Here is a 17,836-nt window from a genome sequence, read left to right on the forward strand (position 1 = left end):
AATTGTTGTGTTATCGATCAGATTCAATAAAAAATAATCCCTTCTGTTAGTATTAATATTACACTAATACTATCGTATAAGACATATGCCAGGAAGCAATATTCGTGAGTCTAATGTGGCGTGGTTGAAAGAGTTAATAAACTCGCTGGTCCCCAGCGAATCATGTTGGCTGCTTGATGCTAGTTTAAATCTTCTAGCTAGATAGACCAATATTGAAATCGTAGTGGTTTTCTCTCTTTAGCCAAGTTTGTTTGTTTTTTTCAACCATCTTCTACTCGGTTGAATCGACTAAAAAGTACACGACCCTATCAAGGGTAATTTTGTGTGCGATGAATAATTGCACGGATCATTATCCTTTGAAATTTGCTCTTTTGGTAGCTATAAGTAATTCTCTTTTTTTTTTTTTTTTTTCATTTTTATTTAAAATCCCAAGACGAAGAGATTTCTGCTGATATAGGAATCATTTTTTTCCCATAGAAGCAACGTGATATTATATTAAATATTATAATATATAAAAAGACTCTGTGTGTGTGTGTGTGTGTGGTTTTCTTTTCTTTCTTTTTTATAAGTAAATAATCATTATAAGCTCTCTCTAAAAAAAATTTATTTTCTAATTTTATGTTATATATGTTTTTTTTTTTTTTTTTTTATTGTTTTACGTTTAAGTAGGTAGAAAATATTTGACACAATAGTTGCATAGAAATATACATTGATAACAATAGTTTTGCAAATACAAATGTTAGCTCTTATAAATTAAATAGGATTAAGTGAATATGTTTTTTTTTTTTTTTAGTAAACTTTTTGAACAAATTTACACATAACAACACAATTGCGATAACTCTTGTGTAAGCTTTCAATCTTTTATACCAAAAGTCGAAAAATCTTAAGAGTGCAAGAGATTGAGCATAGTATTTGCTTAAGGAGAAAGAGTTGTTGTGTTGTGTTAGACTCTTGAAAGAAGTAAGGAAATAAATAGAGATGAAAAAAGGTAGAAAGGGAAAGAATAAAGAAGAAAGAGAGAGAGAGAGAGAGAGAGTGTGTGTGTTTGGTAGGAGAAGTAGACGTGTCGAATTGATCGTGAATGGAAAATCGTGCTTTGCCCGTGGGAGCTTTACGGTGGTTTCGCGTATGCATTCGAACGGGGAAATGTAGAAAAAGCTTTTATTGGATTTGTAGCTTTAGCGCGATGAACTCTTGTAATTGATTGACGAGATTTTTATTTTTAATTACAATATTATTTTTTCTTATTTAATTATTAATATTTTCAAGTTAAACGTGAACTAATAGTATAGAAAATGTATATGATTTGTTATTTATAATAATAATAACAATAATAATAATAATAATAATAGGACAAACCAAAGGAATTAGAGAAAAAAACAACAAAATTATTATAATAATAATAATAAGAATAGTAATAATATAAATATAATATTATATATTCCTGTATTTATTTATTATTATATTTTTAAAAGGATGGTTATTAAAACAGGAAATCCCATTAGATTTGATTCTATTTATTTCAATGATTATTGTTAAATCCATTTAAAATCGTTTGATAGATCGATTGTATAAACGCAATAGGGGTGAATTGGTTCGATTGAGTATATATCCGTGAGAATGAAGCTCGATATCTGTCTCTTTAGCTTATTATTACGTACGACAATAATATACATACGTGAATTATATATTATATTTGTATGTACATTATATGCAAGTAGAATTAGTCGAATACGTTTTACAATTAGTCTTTCGTACAACGATTGCATCCACTTGGTTGGAAAAGCAAAGCGGAAATACCACGGAACTCTGTGGGAATGGAGTTGTGTCAGTTGGATGCTGAAAGCACAGAACAACGCCGATTGTTTTGCTTTTTCAGAGATAATGTGTGTCTCTGGTGTGTTTGTGTGCGTGCGTTTGTATATGTGTTCGTGACTAACTCATCCACGCGATAGAATGTCTTCTTATTTCTCGTTTAATACGCGCGTACATATTCTCATTTTCTCTTTATCCTTCTTTTTATTTTTCCTTTTTCTTTCTTTCCTTCTTTCTTTCTTTCTTTTCTTTCTTCCCTTTTTTTTCCCTTTCTGTTTTTCTCTACTTTGTACACGTTTAAATCACGGGGAAAAAAAAGCTTCTTCTGTGAATGTACAATTTCGTATGCATCTCAAATGCAGAAACGATGCAACTTCTCTATCACATTCGAATAGTAATAAACACTTGTACGAAGGATGCTTAATGAGAGGGAACAATACACGCAAAGAGAGAAACACCTGATGATAGACAGGTAATTAAACACGTAAAGAGAATTTGTTATCGATTAACTCGTTTATTTGTTCATTATTATTAATTTCATATTATTAAATATATTTTCATTCAATTTAATTCATATATCATCGACATTACGAGAATTTTATTTACTATTTATTATTATTTTATTATTTCATTAGTTTCATATATACATATATATTTGTTCATTTAATTTTTCACGAGAAAGATATATAGGATAGATAGATAGAGAGAGAACAATAGAGAACGACACTTCCCTCGGTTTGATTAACGGGGCGAGAAAAGGTGAATGACGTAATCGATCACCGTTCTATGTTTTGGTGCTGCACATTCATGGTGCATAGAGAGGACATTACAGGATAACATGCCACGTTCGTCACGTGGAACGTCGTTTTACTCGTCGATATCATCAGAAAAAAACGTTTTAGTTTGTTAGTGGTATTATTAGTTTGAAATAGTAATTCCAATACGAAGTTTAAAATTATATCTTTTCATTTAAACACATTATTCCAATTTCTTTGGTTTTTTCTACCGAGAAATGTTCGTTTTGTAAAAGTGTTATTGAAAAGTTCTCGAAATGTGTTTCATATTTTAAAACGAGAAATTCTAAGAGATAAACGAAACGTTAACAATTATGTCTCATCATCATTTTAATTTATTACTTATATGAACAGTTTTTTTTTTTTTTTTGTACAAGTGAAATAAGGATTATACGTTAGACAAGGAGAGAAGGGAAATTTTCTTCAAAAGGATCTTGGTAAGCGAATTTAATTTTCTAACAACCTTGTATATGCGTATGCATATTTTGTGTGTGTGTGTGTGTGTGTAAGAGAGTTTGTTTAGTAAAATTTCTCTAAGATCTTATTAAATGGCCAAATGATTTTGCCGTTAGCATATTTCACTCGCTCACCCATTTATTCATTCATTCGTTCATTCATTTATTAACTTACTTACCTCCTAGCAGGGTACTTTTTGTTCTTAGTCAGTTCTTCCATCCAACAGGGACATAGTTCGTCTTAATTAATTATCGTATGCAACGGCACGTTGCCGTTAATTAATTTTCTCGAATATTCAGTGTTAAGATAATGAACAATGTGTATGGTTGGAATTTATAGAGTTAATGAAAATATTGACTCTTGTACTGCTGGTGGTGGTTATATATGTTGGTATATAAAATTATATAATATATAAATATATATTTATATGCCAACACACACATATTTCAAGTGCATCTTATCGTCTTTATTCTTTGGGATGGACAAGATTCATGAATATTAAAATATTCTGATGTATCTTTTCATCACACTTGTTTGTTTGTTGTGTATTTTATATTGCGAATTATTTTATCAGGATATCAAACAACGTATACGACAGGTGATGTGTTAATTATTTGCTGTTTGCATTATCTATTAAATAGAATTATTATTTGAATGATATTTTTTTTTCATTTAAGAATATCACCGAACGCGAGATGTATTATAATAATTATTAATGTTAAAAGTTACAGATATATAATAGATTTAATTCAGTATTAAGTATATCCTTATTATATATATTTGTTATAATTTTTTGTTTAGGTCAAAATAAAATATTTTCTTTTTAGAAAAGATCAATTATATGGGACTATTTTTTGTATGTCTCTTTGTAGAGTAATTCAGTGAAACGCGTAAAGTAGAACTTAACAATAAAAACATGTAGATTATTATCATACAATAGCATAAACGTAGAAATATCTTACGATCCTCTACCAGTGACTCGAATAATATTCCCTTTTATTTTCTTAGTCTCATGATTGTGCACGAATGTATTATATTAACTTGTTACCACTTTAAGAAATGATACAACTTCCTTTCAAAATTATCAACAAAAGGAAATATGGTATAATTAGGAATGTAAAGTTTCTTTTGCGAAAGTAAAATATGTCGAAAATAAGGAAAAAGAGATATAGAAAAAAGAAAACCAAAAAAGAAAATAAAAATAGAAGAAAATAAAATACTTCTGAAGTATTTCACTTCACAAACAAAATTACCTAGTCGGGTTATATGAACCTCGTTTATTTTCAATCTCGTTAAGCGATCCAAATTAGAATTTCGATGCCCACGATAATAAAATTTCTTGCTCGAGTTTGCTATCTCTCTTAAAATAATGACGTACACCATTACTTTCAGGCATTAGCATATGCTTTAATCTAAAGATAAAGTTGCTCTTTGGTATCTCGTAGGAAACATTGTGAAATATTTATTTTAAGGCGAAAAATAAAGATGACAATTATCAAAGGATATAGAAGAACTGAACGTTTAACTAACGAAAATGAACATTAATTCGAATTTAATACGATTCATTACGATTATATTTAGAAATAGAAAATAGATATTATCCAAAGAAATATCCTATATAATATAAGAATATTTTTCATTCAATTATTTAACAACAAATTTTATCCATAATAATCTTTCCCATAAAATACTTTCATTCGATCCTATAACTTTGGAGATATCCAGTATGGTATCCCAAGAACTACAAAATGGTGTTGTTGGTTTATATAAGATTTTTCCCAGTGGTCAGCGAGATGTAGCTGAAGCAAAAAAAATAAAAAAGAAAGAAAAAAAAGTAAGGATAGAAAAGATGAAAAGATGAAAGAAAATCAGGTTGTATAGACGAGAGAAATAGATCCAAGTATATATATGTATGTACATACAATACTTCTAAGGGTCTAACAATACGAAAGACATCGCAAATCGATGGAAAAGATTTTGCAGTGGCCTATTTTCGTCCCCTCTTTGACGAGTTGAAAAGTCACCTCCTTTACTTCCTTCCCCTATCTTTCTACTTTCTATCTCTGTCTATCTCGTTAACGATGAACTACGCCAACGCAACATGTCCTTCGTAGAAGAAGTAGAAGAGGAAAGTAGGAAGAAAAAGAGAAGTATTGTTGAACCAGATAGAAAAAGATAGAAAGAGATAAAAATAGATAGAAAAAGAGAGAAAGAAAGAAAGAAAGAAAGTAAGAAAATTCCTCGTCGAAATAGATGAAAGATGAAAAAGTATAGATAAGATCGACATATTAAGTCAGCTGGTAGCTACTTAAAGATATGAAAAGTGCAAATGAAATTTCATTTGCAATGTAAATATAAGAGGGTAAGCTTGGGTGAGTGAATGGTTGTGCATTTGTTGTGCAGGGGTTGAGAAATTCACGAGAAGAACTTTATGGAAAAGCGTGTTCAAAGTTTTTCTTTCTCTCTCTCTCTCTCTACCTTTTTTTTTTTTTACTTCTCTGTGTTTCTTTCTTTATTGGCATGCAATGAGAGAAAGAATAACCAATGGGCTCTTTGTAGTCATTAGTTACCTTCCCTTCTATCGAGTTACCGTGCAACGTGCCGATCTTCTATCTATTCGATAACTCGTTTATTAAAGAGAGAACACTTAGAATATTCTATTATATATATGTATATATGTTACCGTCAAAGCCGGAAATCAGTCATTGCTAGTAATTCCTCGGCATTACTATGAATGCAAAGAGCATTCGACAAAGTCGGAAATTGAAAAATTCTTCCAGTTTTGGTAAATATTTTTTATACTAAAAGTGAATAGATTTTAATAAAACTTATATTAAATTAAAATACATTCTTTTGTCTACGCGTAGAACATCATATTGAGTTGTAAATTTAGCATGTAAAGTTCAGAAAATGTCAGAGAATGCAATGCTGTAAATTGTGCATCTTTGCAATTTCTTTGAAAAGTTTTGGTAAATATTTTTTATACTACAAGTGAATAGATTAAAATGCGGAATGAATTATTTATATACGATTGGAACAACGTTTTTTATCATTTTATATATTAACCGATGAATAAATTGTTATTCTCGTCGCGATATATTATTTGTTTCTTTTGATATTATATTTTAATGAGTAACATTATTCGGAATCGAGTCGTGAAGAAACTAGTCGGTGAAATCAAATTTTCTCGGTGGTTTCAATTCGTAAAGAGACACTTTTTGTATTTTTCTTTTTTTTTTTTTTTTTTTTTTTTTTTTTTTTTCTTTTTCTTTTACTTTTTCGCGAACATATTTCACGATTCCTCGTAAAATTTTCTCCTTCGTGTTCGCGCCTATGAGCATAAAGCACGACGATGGGTAGATGAGGGAGGGGGTGGTTGGTGGTGGTTGCTCTTTGCGGTACCACACACCACCACCACCAACATCTCCTTTTTCTTTCATCTGCATCGAGATCTCGCGCTTTTCGAGTGTCATATCTATCTTCCTATATCCCGAGTTTTCTCTTATTCCTTTTAGTTCGTACCTACCTACCTACCTATCTCTTTTTATACTTTGATACGCGTTAACGTGCTCTTTTAAACGTCGAGTTTATTACAAACTTGTCGTTTAAAGTTAGATCGTTCTGGTATTTATATATATATGTCCTATGACAACATTTTACAATTTTATTTATTTTACTTTTATTACAGAGATAAATTTTTTTGTTTATTTTTCTTCTTCTTCTAATTAATTCCCTGATAAATTTATTAATTTTGTTCTCTTGTTTTTCTGTTTTTTTTTTTATTATTTTCAACAAAAAAATGTTAATAAAAATTTGTCCACCAAGTTACATCATCTTTAAGCTTACGTTAACACTTTACGAATGATACAAAATATTAGGTTATCGAACTTAGAGAGATATACGTATATATATATATCAACTCGTGTATACTTTTGAAATTTCCACCAGCCCCCACCGTTCTACGAAGAATTTTAAAAACAATTTTTCTCTTTTCCACGTTTCCCTCGTTGTAGATTAATTGAAGAATAATTTGTACAGTCTAATAAAAATGTATAATTTTGTTGTTTCTCGATGTTCATTAGAAATGAATTTAAAATTTGTTCTTTTAAAGTATCTTATTTCAATATAAAATAAATTACACACGCATTAGAAAACTTTTATAACGTCGTCTAAAAGATTCCATTAATAAAGAACGATTTTCATTCACACACTTTACGAAAGATATTAAAACACAGACACAAATACTTGGCTAACATAAGTAATATTCTTACATACACACACACACACACACACACACACATATATATATATATATACATGCGTATGTACGTACATATATATATACACATATACTTTTTAAATAGCTCCTCCATTTGTTTTCCAAGATGAGACGCTTATCGTGCGAAAATCTCTCGATAGCAGACACCCTCTTCCACCCTGTAAGAGGGGTAAATGAGAATGATGGGAGTGTGTTTGTGATTTCGCATGACCGGTAAATCCAGCTAGAGTCGTTTGCATAAGTCTACTCGATTGCAGGGTGTTCTAATCAAATCCATCCACTCTTTCTCTCTTCCTATTTATCTTATTTTCGTTTGCACTTTGAAGTATGTTCACAATAAAAAGAAAATTCGTTTGATTTTCTTGGTTCCACGATAGGATAACATTCGATCTGAGATAAACCTGAAAGTTATTCTAATTTAAATATCTACTTTTTTCTTTTTTTTCTTTTCTTCTTTTAACCCTTTGAAATAATAAATCAGCCTATTGTTACGATTAATATTTTATCATTCTTTTTCTACGCTTGAAATTTTGTTTTCCTTAATTGTTAATTATCAAGTTATTTTTGTGTTCTATGATTTAGTTTGAGAAACTTAAAAGTAATAAAATTTAGATTTATTTCTTTTACTTTTTTTCACGTAGTTCGATATCAAGTTGGATTTTTTTCCCGATCGATTAAGTTCGTTAACGAGCAGGACTATCATCCACTTTATTTTATTCCTTTTTTCTTTTTTTTTTTTATTCTTTTCTTTTTTCTTTTCTCTTCTTTACTTCTTCTTTTTTTCTTTTTTTCTTTCTTGTTTTATCTTTTACTTCTTTCGAAAGGTTCGAAAACGTTTTTCGTTCTCTCGTTATCATTATCTTTCATTTCGTTGAAATTTCACACCGAGAAATGGCTCCAGAGATTAAAGTTGCAGACAGTATCATGGCACGTTCTTTTCTTGATTTTTCCTTTTTGTTTTTTTTTTTTTTTTTCATCTTTTTATCATTCTATCTTTATTCCTTTTTTTTTCTTTTCCTTTCTTTCTTTCTTTCTTTCGTTCGTTCGTTCGTTCGTACAACTTTTCTCATCTTTTCATTTATCTAACCATTATCATCTCCCTTTCTTCCAAAGTTTATGTTACATTCATTAATTCATTTAGATAAATAATTGCCGTAGAAAACTTTTTTCTAATTATCATTTTTTATTATTTTTTTTTGTTCTCGTACACGGTGAGCCCAAAAAAAAATAATACTTTTTACACTTTCGTCATTCGACGATTCGAGACAAGAAAAAAAAAAATTAGAAAGAGAATGGATTGATTTTTAAAATCATTCGCGAGCTTTTCAAGTAGCCCGTTTTTTACTATTTATCCTACTCGCCGATACGTAAAAGTAATAATGTTTATTTCATTATATTTTGTAATAGAATTTCTCCCTTTAAATCGTCCCTTTCAACGAAATAATAATTTATTCTTTGGCTGAATAAATGAATATAATATAACAATAGAATTTGTTTTATTCGATTTATATATCCGTGTTCATGTTCGTTGTTTAATCCTTTGTGAATAGAGAAAGTACGTACATTTATATTATATAATATCTTAGCTTGAGATTCTTCTGTAATATAATATAAAGCATTAAGTTACATACACTTACATATAAATATACGACATAACATATATATTTAACAGAATTTTACCTGAAATTAGGATGTTATAACAAACGTTTTATATTGTTATAATGTTCATTTATTTATAATGAGCGGAGTGTAGTTAACATTATTAAAAATATGGGGGGGTTTGGGATTAGGGGAAGGGGTAAATTTGTTCTCCGTAAATACGTTTCGTTGTGTACGGAGAGTAGATTTTTCAAAGCGTAACCGAGAAAAATACACAAGTTTGCATATTTTTTTCCAAAAGGCGGTTATTTTATTCGTTCTTTTATTTTTGTTCCCTTTTTTTTCTTTTCATTTTTTCTTTTCCTTTACAACACATTACTTTTATAACGCACACTAGTCGTCGATGTAATAATACGTAATATACGATCTCACTTTAAGGGCAAATGTTTCCTTCAAAATTTGCTGAATAGAATGGAGATGGAGTATTAACTTGTCTTTTAGTCGACATTTAAAAATTGCTTTGTTCTTCCTTTGATGCTGGGATCGTTGGAAGCATTAAGTAATGTAAAATTTCAATTGATATTGTTTCGTGTTTCAATATTTCAAGAATGTATTACAGTAACTCCTTTTTTTTTAGAGAATTAACGAAGAAATACGATAAAATGAATGAGAAGTTTTTACAGAAACTTGTTATCAGTTGTTTTTAGGTGAAAAAGAAAAATTATTGATAGATTTCTTTACCAATAATATCAAATTCGCATGTTTTTGCAGTTAGTTTTTTTTTTTTTTAACAAGGTACGTACAACGAACAATAAATCGATGACAAAAGAAACAACACGGGCAAGGACAAGAAAAGAGATCGTGGTTTTTTTTTTAATTATTTATTCTCATCGGTATCTATCGTATCTATTTTATTATAAAAAACCTGTTTACTCTGACTTTATGGGATTTTATTGATAATAAAAGAAGTGTAATAGAAATATATATACAGGTTAACCGAAAAGACAATCGATACCAATTGTTTAAATTATTTTCGTATTAAATATGTTATCGTTAGGATAAATAAATAAAATTTTTGAAATTTGTTTACAAACGATGGGTAATTTTATTTGAAAAATTATGTTGACTCGTAACTTGTCAAAGTGGTATGTGTATCAATCAAAGAAACAAAATTCTTCTTAAGTTTTTCAGTAATTAAAAAGTAATGGAGGTACTCGAACTAGTTCCTCGGATGAACGTCAAAGTGCTCCTCGATCCTTTCCGGGATGGTTGAGTGTCACCGGAAACGAGAGCAACACGTGAACACCGCGTATAAGAGCATAGTGTTGTATTGATCTTTTGCGACACCAGCTGACCCGTTAGATAAAACCCCATCCTATCCTATCCCAATCCCATTTAACCCCATTCCACCCCATTCTACCCCATTCTACCCCATTCTACCCTGTTCCACCCCATTCCAACCCTTTTCTTATCGAACCAAATCGAATAGTCGTTTTCTATCGAAATTTTACGCAATCCATATTAGACGTGTTAATATAATTATGGTTATACAAAATCGAATTTATCGATCTACGATTATGGTTAAAAAAACGTTGGGCAAAAATTTTTTAAACACAAACGTCCAGATCTTATGCATTATTTTATTTTCTTATCAATTTCATTTAATATTTATTTTATTAATTTCAAAATTATATATTTATATATAATATAATTTTGTATTAATTATATACATATAGGTATATATAATTTATTCTTGAACAAATATATCGTTTTATAATGCAAATTTAAACGTCTTAAATAATATTACCCTATATCCGAAAAAGAAAAAAATAATATTATATTTCTTAATTACATTAAATAATCTAATATATATATATATATATATATGAACAAAAAAAATCAGAGTACATATTGGGCGTGAATTCTTTTTTCATCTCTAACTTTTTTCAAACTTTGAAGAAGAAGAAGAAGAAGAGGAAGCGATGGTTAGATTCTTTTACTATTCTTTAAGGGATTCTCGCGCGAGTTCGCTATTCCTTTTAAGGTATTATTTATTAACAAAGAACGCGCGAATTACATTGCTCCTTTCTTTTTTCCCTTTCGTTTTATTTTTACTTCTTCATTTTCCTATTTCTCCGTCTCCCTTTTTCTCACCAGAACCCCTCCGCCCACTACTACTACCACCTCTTTACTTTGGTCATTTTTTTCTTTTATTTTTCATTTCTTTTTTTTTTTTTTTGTGTAAACGAAGGGCACTTTTTTCACAGTTTTCGTATCTCTCCGGTGTCGTTGAATAAGTAAAATTCACTTCTCTTTGGTGCCACCTATTTTCTTGTCCTCCCCTCCCCCCTTTCCCCCTCTTCATCTTTCTCTTGTTATTTTATTCCTTTTATATCGAATGCATCACACGTATAACTTGGTGGATAGATTCAATCGAAATGTGCATCTTTCGTTAGATGATCTAATTTGGGGTCCTTGGTATTACGTATTTTTTTATAATTTGTATTAAATATATAGTATATATAAAGTATAATTATATTCTTTATCTTGTTGAGAAGATAAATATAAAAGAAAGAGAGAGAGAGAGAGAGAGAGATGAATAATGTAAGATTTTTTAAATAAGATTTTTAGCATATATATTCGTGTTTGCATTGTGTATTATGGACAAATATTTTATTTTAATTAATATTTGTTTATTATTATATTGCCTTTTAAATCCTATTATACTTATTTAAGAATAATTTTATATTATACAAGTTATAATGGTAAGAATGAATGAATAAGGTAATTTAAATTTTTCTATCAAGAGATTGTTAAACCAAATCCTACTGGTGGCTGTGAATCTGAATAAAGATATATTATTATTATTATTTATTATTATATATTTATTTAAAATAATATATTGAGAGAATACACATAAATGAAAAAGAAAGATTAATAAGTTGACTTTGTGAATGAAGAAAAATAATATTATATGAAAAGGCAAAGAGAAATATCATAGATATCGTCAGACAGACTACTACTCTCCCTTTTCACAGGGTTATCTTTATGCTCCTTGCTTTCAAGAATATAGTTATTGCGACAGCAATGTTATTTTCTAAACGAAATACGTTTAGGTCTTTGGAGCCATGTGCTCGTGTTAGTCGATTTCACGACGTTCTTACCTATATATAGAAACTGTATAACGTGTAGATATGTAAGATTTTATTATATCAGTTGATAAGAACACACATATATATATATGTACATACACACGCATATACATGTACGTGTGTTTGGCAGAGTGAATTCAAGTTTGCTAGAATACATAGCCATGTGTATTATAATTTGGTTCTATGCATTAAAGGGATAATTAGGGTATGTCTGGGTAAGACAGTTAATTTCCAAGATAATTAAACTATCTTATTTTAAAATAATACTTACTTGCTATATATTTTATATACACGTGTTAAATTATATTATTTTACGTAACGAAATTATCAAGTAATCTAACGAAACGTATGTAATCACGAAACTCGTATATGTTGTAAAGCAAAGAGACAGAGAAAGAGAGAAAATATATATAGCAAATACATACATAATGTGTTAGCAACAGAAACAGCAGCAGCAGCAGCAGCAGCAGCAGCAGTAGCAGCAGAAGGATCGATAACGAAGTGCAATGGCATGCAACTCGTGTGCTTGGGTATGCGAGAGGTAATTACTGATAGTAATTAATATATGTTCCAAAAAAAATGATGGATTCAAGACGTGACGGGGGGGGGGGAGGATTTTTGTACCATGTAAAAGCAATCTTTTTTACATAGATCAGTTCAGATGGTATATGTAAACATATATATTATATCCAACTATCTATGGATACGTACAAATGTATCTATAGGAATATGAGATGAATGCTTGGAATTTATTATGAAACGTGAAGGGACTGGGGGCAGGGGGAAGGAGGGGGGAGGAGAGTAGCAGCATCCACACGAACGTGGGTCATTGCACCAAGATTCCTGATCTCTAACAAACACGTCATCTATATATGCATATATGTATTATTTGTATGTATATTGTATATTATCGTCACACGTATATATCACCCTAAAAAGCATCGTAATTTTATTTGATTGATATATTCCAGTCATTAATTTCAAATCGTGAGATATATTATACACGCAATACACATACATACACTCCTATCGACCGTAAATATTTCTTTTTCTTTTATTTATTTATTTAATTGTTAATTTTATCCCGCTGAAACAAGTATCCCCGTTGTTTTCAACGAGATAAATGCGTTTTTTTTCTTTTTTTAATTATTTTTTATATCGCGCCCCCTTCGAGGAGCGTTGAATGAATTATTATTCAAGAATATTGTAATATGTTAGAATAAACTGAAAGTGTATAGTATTGCGGTGTTGTCGATGATTGTGTAAAAATATACATTATCAATCAGTCTTTATAGTTTTGTTATTTTCAAACAAAAAAAAAAAAACGAGCATTTAGAATGTTACGTTTATCTTTATGGGTTTTTTTTTCTTTCTTTCTTTCCTGCTGAATTTTTTCTTTTTTTTGTACCGTTTCTAGCGAGTTTAATTTATACGTCGCGTTTTATCATTTTACATTTTTAAACGAAATAAAATATATATATATATATATATATATATATATGTATATATTATACGTTTGTCGTGCGACAAATACAAAAGTGACATTTTAATATTATTTAAAATGAATTCTTTTTCTTCTAAGTTCGATGCACCATTTTCTATGAAATCCTAACGGTAAACTGATTCGTTTCCATCTACAAAAGTTACATTTTGCTATCGATTGCTGTTTATATACGACTTTTTGAAGGCTACATATGTATTACGAAAAAAACTATTCGAAATAAATCGAATTTATTTGTTCGGAAAGTCATATAAACAAATTTCAATAAAAAGAACTTTCACAAAGGACAACGTGCCAGTTTAACGAGAGACTTCGAGGAGAAAGGTGCACCGAATATATACATACACATTTCATTCGATTAATTAATAATTATTTAAGGTATATCGAATACAGTATTGTTTTCTACTAATAGTTTTGATTGTTTAAACATTCTAACTTTAGTTATTACTTTCACTTCGAAATTATTTTTTATTCAAAGTACATTAATAGGTATGTTATGTTTATACAAATGTATATACTATTAAATAATCTTAATTATCAATAGAATGAATTAGAGTATTAAAATAATTATTAATTAATCGATGCAAGCGTCTATTGTTGTCTAAAAACTAGGAGAATACGATCTGTGTACCGTCCTCTTTGAAAATTCTTTTATTAAATGTTGTTTATATGACTTTCCGAATATTGCGCATGTGTATAATGGGAATAATATTCGTAATAAATCGAATTTCCTTGTTCGGAAAATCATATAAACAACATTAATTAAAAGAACCTTTGATAGAGGACAACAAATTAGTTTATCATTGGATTTCGAAGAGAACGGTGCACATAACTTATACTCTGTGTTTTTAAACAACAATATACATTTAATTCGATTAATTAACAATCAATTAAGGTAAATCGAATACAGTATTGTAGTTTAATAATATTTTGGATTGTTTAACCTAATATACATTTGTTTTAACGTACACACATACACACACAAGATAACAGAACACTAATGTTAAACCTTTTATAATTTCATTTAATTGTAGGTTCTATTTCATTCTATTTTTTTTTTATGTTGTTTCATAAAATTGTATCGTTCTATAAAAGTTTCACTTTAAAAAATAGGTATTAATATAAATTGAAATGTGTAATATATCTATTATATATCGATCATTTATTGATCTATGTCCGTTATAATATACAAAGCACCGAGTTCAAATAATCGGTATTGTCGATACAAATTAGTTAATAATAAAAAAAAAAACATATATATAATACAATATTATTATGCGTCACGCTCATGTGCGTGCATTCGACTTTCGTAAAATGATATTTTTGGGGTTTTTTTTTTCTTTCCATTGAATTTGAAATTAAGCTTTTGAGTTAGCATTTATCCAGCTTCTGAACTCGGAAACACGAGTGTAGACCGTAGGGTAATCTGTAAGGGCGCAAGCCTTAGCCCATGAAACCAAACCAACGAGTTTCCCATTAACGGTCAAGGGGCCACCAGAGTCACCCTAAATACACACATAAAAAAGAAAAGTTATTTTCTGAGATATATCTACTCTAACGTGATTTTTTTTCCTTTTCAAGCATAAAAGTACTTCTTTTAATCGGTAACATTTGAAGCAATCTATTATTTAAAAAAAATTGTATATGAATATTGCACAATTTAATAACCCGATCTTAAGTTTTTCTTTATCGTTATCTAATTCAAGTAATATTTTAGGTAATATTTTTTTTTGTTATATTACATACAAATATATTAAAAATATAAATATCTATTAATAGATTTAAATGTAATATAAATGTCGTATGATTTCTTTTCCTTTTTTTTTTTTATTTTTAATAGGAACGCAAAAGTCTTTATTAAAAAATGTAAATTACGTTTTTTCGCGTATAAAATAAAAGGACTTACGTTACAGGATCCTTTTTCAGATTTTGGATCATAAGCACATACATGGGAATCATGAATAGCATAGCCCATTCTTTTATACATGCTTCTGCAGTAACTTTGATCAGCAATGTAAATCTGTACGCGTTGTAATTTCTTGGTAGTGGAACCGTCTTGCTGTAAATAGATAAAAAAATTAATAATAATAAAGAGAGGGAGGAAATAATAATAATAATAATAATAATATTAATATACAAATAACAAAAAACAAAGAGAAATATAATTTTACGGACGATTAGAGATTATGTGCAATGTGAAATAAATTATAGTTATTTGTTTCGTCGAAAAACGTACCCAAAGTCTACCCCATCCAGAAACAACTGCGACATCTTTGGCACTGATAACGTCATGAGATGATGGCAGGTGTACGGAAGATAACAGTTTACTTTCGGAGAAAGGTTCGACTACCTAGAAAAGGTGATAGATAGTGAATTAAATACTTGTAGATTATACGTAATCTTTTTTTTTTTTTTTTCTTGAGTTATAGAGATATTATTCCAACAATAAAAGAAATATTTTCTTACCCTTAACAATGCTATGTCATTCTTATAAGAATCACTTGGAGTGTAATTTTCGTGTACGATTATTTTTGCAACATTATGGACAGAGCCTGGTTTGTTCAAATTGACTGTACCAGCTACCACTTGAATTCCATTTTCTGTTTTACTGTAGAAAAAAATAAAGAGTGAGCGAGCGAGTGAAGGTGGAAAAGATGAAAAAAAAAAAAAGTATAATGTGTTAGAAAAAGAGAAAAAATAAAGAGTTTTGAAAACGAAAAGCTCGTTTAGTAGAAACGCTTACGTGACAACACAATGAGCAGCAGTAATGACGTAGTTCTCGTTGAGAACTGAACCACCACAGAAATGGAAGGCCGATACTTTTACTTGAAGAGAGACCTGAAAGAAACGATCAAAGAACATTTTTAAACACACAGTACTTTCTCTCTCTCTCTTTCTCTCTCTCTCACTCTCATTCTATTATATTTTCTTTTCTTTTCTTTTCTTATCCACTTTTTTAATCACGTTATATTCACTCACTTTAAGCTTGATTTCATGCTTGTTAGAGAATTATGATTAAAATTTGTATACAAGGATTATGATGAAGAGTGTAAGAGAGAGAGAGAGAGAGAAAGAAAGAAATAATAAAATAAGTTCATGGTACTTGGTATGGTAAATCGTTTTACTTTTTTTGTTTCCTAATCTTTTTTAATTTTTAATTTGGAAGAAAAAGAAAAGAAAATGTTATTATTTTTCAAAGGATATTTGTAGCTAACCTGGTATGGTATTTCTCCTGGCTTTGCGTCCTGTCCGTTTACGATTCTTGGATCTAAATATGGCACTGCTGCACCTGTATAATTAATATAAGAATAAATTATTTATTTAGATTATGTACAATGTGTGTTTAAAATCTTAGTATAAATTAGACGACGTTTATATATATATATATATATATATATATATAAATAATTTTCATATCTTATGTGTATATTAATTAGTATTGGCTTTAACACGAATGTTTCTTTTTTTTTTTCTGTAATATAAATAACATATTATTTTTTAAATTTATTATAGCTGTAATATATACGAAATGGTGATTTTTCTCCATTATATTTATATGTTTGATGATGGAAATTATTCATACTTTATATGTAATATATTTATAAATACTAGTTTTATACATTTTCTACAAGTATTTTGAGAACTTGTAGAAGATACGAATTTGTTTACTGAATATATAAAGAGAGGAGAAGGTAAGGGTATTACGTCGTCGTTCGTAAGCTTCAAGTGTAAGAAAAGAGAAAAATAGATAAAAGACAGAAAGAAAAGATAAAAAAGATCAAAGTATCGTCGAATCGTTTGATATTGAAAAATATTCTGAGATGACCTATTTCTCTTTTTTCTTCTTTTTTTTTTTTTTCTTTCTTTCTTTCTTTTTCTTTTTTTTATTCACCAGACTCTTGTAAAAATAACAATAAAAGAAGAAGAAGAAGAAGAAGAAGAACAAAAAATGGGTTGAGAAAGACTCGAGAACGACTTTGTTGCCAAGAGAAAAAAGAAAGGGGAAGTGGAAAGAATGATAAAAGTAGTTTTTTTCTTTTGTGTTACACCTTACTTATATACATATCTCTATGTAAATATATAATTTATACATGTATATGTTAGATTGACCAGTAAGATATTCAATTAAAAATACTCATTTTGTTTATTTCAAAATGTTTGCTATTTCATATTTTTGTTTAATATTAAAAATAATACTTTTTATAGACATCTTTTGAAATAATTTCTACTCAAATAATGC

The 17,836-nt window shown here is 28.9% G+C and overlaps 2 protein-coding genes across 2 annotated transcripts in view; one reads left to right on the forward strand and one right to left on the reverse strand.

Annotated features, from left to right (window-relative positions):
- Positions 1–17,836, forward strand: part of LOC106784044 (AF4/FMR2 family member 4) — a 154,751-nt gene that overhangs the window by 3,882 nt on the left and 133,033 nt on the right. The window lies entirely within an intron of this gene.
- The window catches only part of LOC106784046 (chymotrypsin-2-like), a 3,286-nt gene continuing 382 nt past the window's right edge, over positions 14,933–17,836 (reverse strand). The window contains exons 2-7 of the mRNA XM_014743143.1: positions 16,812–16,885; positions 16,340–16,434; positions 16,063–16,204; positions 15,833–15,946; positions 15,503–15,655; positions 14,933–15,101 (exon numbers count right to left, since the gene is read on the reverse strand). Coding sequence (XP_014598629.1) covers positions 14,955–15,101; positions 15,503–15,655; positions 15,833–15,946; positions 16,063–16,204; positions 16,340–16,434; positions 16,812–16,885 — 725 coding nt within the window. The 3' untranslated portion in view covers positions 14,933–14,954. The remainder of the gene's footprint in view (positions 15,102–15,502; positions 15,656–15,832; positions 15,947–16,062; positions 16,205–16,339; positions 16,435–16,811; positions 16,886–17,836) is intronic.

The sequence above is a fragment of the Polistes canadensis genome, unplaced genomic scaffold, assembly GCF_001313835.1.
Source record: "Polistes canadensis isolate GaletaPanama2010 unplaced genomic scaffold, ASM131383v1 scaffold_29, whole genome shotgun sequence".
Taxonomy (NCBI): Eukaryota; Metazoa; Arthropoda; class Insecta; order Hymenoptera; family Vespidae; genus Polistes; species Polistes canadensis.